Source organism: Oryzias melastigma, linkage group LG13 (genome assembly GCF_002922805.2).
Source record: "Oryzias melastigma strain HK-1 linkage group LG13, ASM292280v2, whole genome shotgun sequence".
In the NCBI taxonomy this organism is placed as follows: domain Eukaryota; kingdom Metazoa; phylum Chordata; class Actinopteri; order Beloniformes; family Adrianichthyidae; genus Oryzias; species Oryzias melastigma.
The window spans coordinates 15,639,918-15,646,755 of NC_050524.1; the positions used below are offsets into that span (position 1 = coordinate 15,639,918).

At 41.8% G+C, this 6,838-nt stretch overlaps 1 protein-coding gene across 1 annotated transcript in view; it reads left to right on the forward strand.

Annotated features, from left to right (window-relative positions):
- Nucleotides 1-5,218: 5,218 nt before the first annotated feature.
- The window catches only part of si:ch211-195m9.3, a 30,270-nt gene continuing 28,650 nt past the window's right edge, over nucleotides 5,219-6,838 (forward strand). The window contains exon 1 of the mRNA XM_036215009.1: nucleotides 5,219-5,583. Within this exon, the coding sequence (XP_036070902.1) occupies nucleotides 5,517-5,583 (67 nt within the window). The 5' untranslated portion in view covers nucleotides 5,219-5,516. The remainder of the gene's footprint in view (nucleotides 5,584-6,838) is intronic.

Sequence of the window (6,838 nt, forward strand, 5' to 3'; positions counted from 1 at the left end):
TCAGCCAGACGTTCCCAGCAGACCCTCACAGTACGTTTGGGTCTGCCAAGTCTTTCCGGCCTCCTCCCCCGCCAGCGAATCCAACTCACCACCAGGTAGTGATCAGTGGACAGCTCTGCCCCTCTCTTTACCCGAGTGTCCAAAACACACGGCCGGAGATCGCCTGAAACGACTACAAAGTCGATCATCGATCTCCTACCTAGGGTGTCCTGATGCCAGGTGTACTGATGGACACCTTTGTGTTCGAACATGGTGTTCGTTATGGACAAACTATGACGTGCACAGAAGTCCAACAACAAAACACCGCTCGGGTTCAGGTCAGGGAAGCCATTCCTACCAATCACGCCCCTCCAGGTGCCACTGTCATTACCCACGTGGGCATTGAAGTCCCCCAGGAGGACGACGGAGTCCCCTGTTGGGGCACTTTCCAGTACCCCTTCAAGAGACACCAGGAAGGCCGGGTACTCCGAACTGCTCTTCGGCCCGTAAGCTGAAACTACAGTCAGAGACCTGTCCCCCACCCGAAGGCGAAGGGACACGACCCTCTCGTCCACCGGTACGAACTCCAACACTTGGCGGCTGAGCTGGGGGCTCACAAGTAAGCCCACCCCAGCCCGTCGCCTCTCACCATGGGCAACTCCAGAGTGGTAGAGAGTCCAGCCTCTCTCGAGGGACTGAGTTTCAGAGCCCAGGCTGTGCGTAGAGGTGAGCCCAACTATATCTAGTCGGTATCTCTCAACCTCTCGCACAAGCTCAGGCTCCTTCCCTCCCAGAGAGGTAACGTTCCATGTCCCAAAAGCCAAATTCCATGACCGGGGTTTGGGCCGCCGAGGCACTCGCCTTCGACTGCCACCCAAACCACAATGCACCGGCCCCTTCAGAGCTCAGAGTGAAACAGGTGCTTCAATTAAATAAAAAACAATGTAAATAAACATTTTTTTCCTTAAACGTATACATGAAAAATCAGTGTCTCGGGATGAAGAGTTTGGACAATGATCCTATTAACATTGAAATCAGATCAGTATTTGAAGGGACAGAATATTTGTTTCATTAGTAATTTTATTATTATTCCTCTAAATTTCCAGACTTTCTGCAAACTATCTCTACCTCAGTCCGAACTATCTCTAAACTCACCAATCATAACTCTCCATCAAACACCCGCATTATGAATGGAGCCTGCAGGATTCATGAGGGTGTCAAGACTGGCGAGGATCTTCTGCGTACCGAGAAGCTCCTCCTCCCTCCTCTGCAGCGGCACCTGCCGTGAGGCTTCAATACAGAACGTCTCATCACTAAATTTAACTGGGGGTTTACACCCATATGATTTCTATAATTACCGGTATTCTAAATAAATATAAAGAGGAATCTTTCGCGGATATTGCCCATCCCCGTTTTTTTTTTTTTTTTAAGAATGTAACTCCGGCAATGAATTGAGGACTACTGTGCATAATGATCGCACTTTTGTAACACTGAAATATTATGAATGATAATTGTTTATGAAACAATGTATTTTTAATTATTTAAACATCAGTTTCCCCTAAATCTCTTGTGTCTCACTGAATTGAGCCTGAAGGATCCATGCCGCTGTCGAGACTCGCGGCACAACCTGAACCACTTCATGAATTAGTCATGAATTAGTCATGTGGTACAGCCGGGCAGCGAAGCTTCGGACGTCATTGTTCTCAGCTCCTCCCCTAGATGAAGCAAGCCTCGTTATGCGCTTCACGGAAGCTCCTCCTACACTACTCGACACACGCCTCGAAGCCTCGACACAGAACGTCACATCACTATAGGATATAGGATGTAGTCGTAGTTCACTTTCGGCTTATCCCGATCGGGGTCGCCACAGCGTAACAGCACCCACTGTTTCGCATCAGTGTTTGGCAGAGTTTTTACGTCGGATGCCCTTCCTGACACAACCCTATACTAGTTAGGCAGCAGCGTCAAGGGTCTTACCTAAGGACCCAATCTGGGTGGGGACCAGTGGACAACCCTGGGAATCGAACCCAGGGCTCCTGGGTGCCAGCCCATCACCTAGCCCACTGAGCCACCCAGTCGCTATCACTATAGAATGTAGTGAACTCTTATAATTATTACTCCAAATTTCTATACAGTAGGTGAAATATGGCAATGTTAAGGAGCAGTACAATAAATATCTACAGTTGTATTCTAACATATATTTTTGATTTATTTATAATTGAAATTTTAGTGTGTGTGGCTTCCAACTCAATTTGTTATCAATAACAATCCCTAAGAATTCAACTTCTGTAACACTTTTGATTAAGTCATTGTTAACTTTAATTGAGAGCTCTTTATTGGTGTCATGGAGCAACCTGCTACTACCGTCTCCAGTCACCAGAGGGAGCGCTCACCAGAGTTCTGAGCTCAACACCTGCCATCACCTGGACTCATCAGCTCAGCTGTTCCCCATCACCTCATCACCTCCTCAGCTTATAGTCTGGCTCCACACTTCACTCTCTGCGAAGCTTTGTTTGTGTCACCCTGCCTGCATCTCTGAGCGTTTACTCCTGGACCTGACCTTCTGCCTCCGACCCCGCTATTCTGATCGCCTGCCGCCTGCCCCTGACCCTCGCCTGGACTCTGACTCCTCTTCTCGCTCTTCTCGGATGCTCCCATGCCCGTGTATGACCTCTGCCTGTCTGACCCTGCTTATTCTGTGGACTGTTAATAAACCTGCTGCACGTGGAACCAGCTGTCTGCCTGTTTGTGACAATTGGCTTTATAATTACCAAAAAAACAACACTTTGGATCTGTCTAGATTCAAAGATAGTTTGTTGTAATCCATCCATGACTTTATTTTGATTAACTCTGCGTTCAACACATTTATAAGTTCCCTTTGTCTGTAGAATAGAAAATATTTGTCATCAGCAAATAAAATGAGTTTTGAAACATTGAACATATCATTTATGTAAATATTAAACAGCAGCAGCCCAGAATTGATCCTTGTGGGACACCACAACTTATCCCTTTGGCCTCTGATGTAAATTCATTAATCTTGTCAAATTGTTTTTTTCCTGTTTAATAGCGTTTGACCCAATTTAGCGCTAATCCTCTTAACCCCTTACACTTCCAGTTTGTCCAGTAGGATGTCATGATTGACATCCTGCATATTTATTTTTATCCAAAGCGTTTGTGATTTCCTCTACAGCATCAATGATAGCCATTGAGGTTGATCTGTTTTCTCTGAAACAGTTATATTTATCAATGAATTTAGCTATTTTGTCATTTTTTTCTAGAATTTTTGAGAATTGTGGAAGGAGAGAAATAGGTCTATAGTTTGTAAACAGGTGTTTGTCTCCACTCTTATAGATAGGAATCACTTTTGCAATTTTCATTTGGTTTGGGAATCTCCCAGTTTGTAATGATACGTTACATATATGTTAGAGGCTTAGAAATACCGTTAATCATCTTTTTCACCACCGTTATATCAATATCATCACAACCTGCTGAGTTTTTACTCTTGAATTTATTAGCAATGGATATCAGCTCATTTTCAATCACATCAGAGAGAAAGATAGAGTGGATCCTTGCGGTGGAATATTTTGGCACTTTGGAAACATTCAAAGAATTAACATTATCATTGGGAACATGGGTGAATGCATGATCATTTATTGACATATTTTTTTACAAATTGCACACAATCAAAGTCTGTTCAAAAAGGACACTCATTTTACATTTAACAAACAAACAGAAGCGTAACCACTGAACCACATTTCAATAAAGCCAATCCAATCACAAAGGCCTCCAAAGAAAGAACAGTTGAAGAATGAAAACAAAAAAGCTAAAAAGAAAGTCTCCAATTTACTGTAACGCTCAGCAGACCTGTGTGAAAGCCTGGGTAAAATGTGATCACGTCTGTCCCGTTCCAAAAGGAAGAGACGCATTCCGCAGGAGAACAGGAGCTTATATATCGAGACGAAAATAGACGCGGGTAAAAAATGCAATGACACAATCCACCCACGTGTTTGACAGGACATTCCCAACGCTCAATAAAAAAAATCCCAACACCCATCTCACCTCCGCAAAAAAAAAAAAGAAAAAAGAAAAAAGAAAAGAAAAAGAAAAACATTGCTTTTAGAGTTGCACCATCAATGAAAATACACGTGATCAGTGTGGGAACATCTCCTTAGGCTGTCTGACGTGATGTGGCAGTAAATGAATAAATCCTCAAGTCGCAAATTCAATGACCTGTGGTTGAAGAGATGAAGTTCAGAGGCTTTCTAATAATGTGAGTCGTGATCAGAATGAAAGAACAAGTCTGGACTTGTTTTTTTGCTGTCCTTTTTTTGCCTAGAGCATCAATAAGTGAAAACTGTAAGCCGCCGTCAGGTTGTCAGGTGCACACGAATCAACAAACACCTCCAGGTTTTTTATCCAAACGGCTGCGCGCAATCGTTCTCAGACATGAAGTCTGAGACTTCACAAGGAAGAAGGACGCTTTTGGGACCCACTGCGTCTAGACAGTTTTCATTTTTAGGGTGTTCTGCCAACTTTAAAACAAAAAAGAAAAAAAAAAGATAAAGCCGTTTTTTCCTTTCTTTTTTTGTCAGGAGTCATGGCTGGAGGTAAAAACACAAAAGACGTATTAATTAAATTCAGACATGACAGAAACAAGTCAAACAGAGGATTTCACATAGGAAAACTGACATACTTTAACTGGACACGCAAAGGAAAGCTTAACTTTAAAAAGCAAACCCCTACAAAGTTTCCATTCTATTAAATTGCGCGAGTAAATTTTTGCTTTGGTCTTTACTTCACCTTATATTGTAAACTCCTGTACAATAAGGGGAAAAAATACTTCTTAAAAAATAAAATTGTTATACCAAGTACTTCGCAGTGTGTGTTAGACCTACAAACAATTAAAACAATAAATCATAAAACATAATCCGTGCACTGAGTTGGCATTAAATGGAGACTGGACTAAAGCAGCAGGGGGGGACTTTTTCATTACTTCACAAAGGTGTGGTTACAAATGCAATCCACTTATAGGTAAACAAATACCTGTGAATCCAGTCAGGGTCGAAAGTTATAAGCTACTTTCACATGCACCACCACCCGCGCACAAGTTCACGCGCTATAAGGCGTCAGACAGGTTTAAACAACCTGGGGACATCCTTTAGTGAGGGCCAAAATCAAAGCACAATATCTACAACAAAAGATTTTTTATTTCACAGTAAGGATGTACAAAAAAGGGGGGGAAACGGAAATAAAAATAATTAAGTCGTGAAGATTGTTCCCGATGGACACTTTACGCACACCACGGGTTTAAGATTTAAATATGAAATGCTACGTCCTGTCACGTGGGAGGTGGGACTTTTTTTTTTTTCTTAGAGGCTAAAATGTTGCCTGAGCTCGTTTGTTTGCACATGTCCCAGAAGCAAATGAGATGCGCGCAAAAATGATCAGGGTTCAGAGGATGCGTAAGTGCTATCAGACTCTTAAACAATTTCGGGGGAAAAAAAGACCTTAAATAAATGCCATAGGCCTACTCTAAAATGAAAATCTTAATTTTATTTTATTTTGTTGCAGTGTGCCTGGTTTGCGGATTCTTCACACTTTGTGGTAAGTTGATTTTATTTGGTCTTTCAGACAAGACCACAACAAATCCCAGAGGACTGTATCATCGAGTGTCATGTGCTGATGAGTTGAGCACATGTTTGCTACTGAGTTCCACAGATATAAATAAAGAAAGAAAGATAGATAGATAGAATTGCGTAAAGTAGGCTACTTTCTCTTTTTGCTGCAGCAAAGGTGTGATCTGTCTAAATTTGCTCGTGCGCAAAGTTGATCTTAAATTATAATGAAATATTTGCAATTGTATCCAGACAAACGTATAAATAAATACATAAGCTTAACATCTCGGTCTAAACTGCTGCGTTCCGATGCTGAAGAACAGGTACAGCCTATAACCGCGGAGTGTGCAGCGATCAGTCACTGACATGGTTGTTGAAAGGATGGGAGCAGCTCAGAGCAGGGAAGAGTGAGGATTTGAGGAGGAGGAGGAGGCACGCGGGGTGGGGTTACTTCTTGCTTCATCCAGCTGCTGTTTTCCCTCAAGTTTCTCTGTGTTGCGTCTTAACAAAAAAAGAAAAACGTACATTGCACTTCCCCAAATGTTAAGAAACAAATCCCAAACTTTAAGAAATGGTTCATTCTTTTTTGGGACTTTTATCCTGATATGAATCAAAGACATTAATTAGTGTCAAACTTTTTTTTTAAACAAATTTTAATTGTTTATGAAATCAGAAAGCAATAGCAGAGGTTGTGCTTTACTGCAGAGTCTACAAAGTACTATCATAAAAGTAACCATGTTGAAGCACCGCACTTTTTTGGTGAAAACAGTTGACAGATTATCTAATCCACAGAGATTAGAGGGTTTTGTCCTGCTTGTTTTCCCTCTTAAAGTATCTCTTTACCTTTTGAGTTGGTTCTTGAACAAATCTTCTTACAAACAGCTTTTGTTGGGCATTATTCAAGTGAGTGTGTTGACACTGGAGCTGTTACACTTCAGAGTTTTTTTGTTTTTTTCTAAATGTCTTCTTCCAAACTGGATTTGGGTGATTTGGAGAAACAGCTGATCTGCTTCTCTGCTTTGTGGTTTGTGTTGTGTGTTTCATTTGTTTGTGGCAAAGCAGTTTGACGGGTGTGGTTGATTCAGCATTTTAAGCATGTTTATATTTGTTCCCGTGTTAAGACTCTTTTATCAGTCATCTTGGTATCGACAAGACATTGTCAACCTGTAAGTGTTGGGAAGTTTTACAAGCTTGGGTATGTTAGCCAGTTTAGCAACTTTGTCAAATATAATTGTGAGTCATAC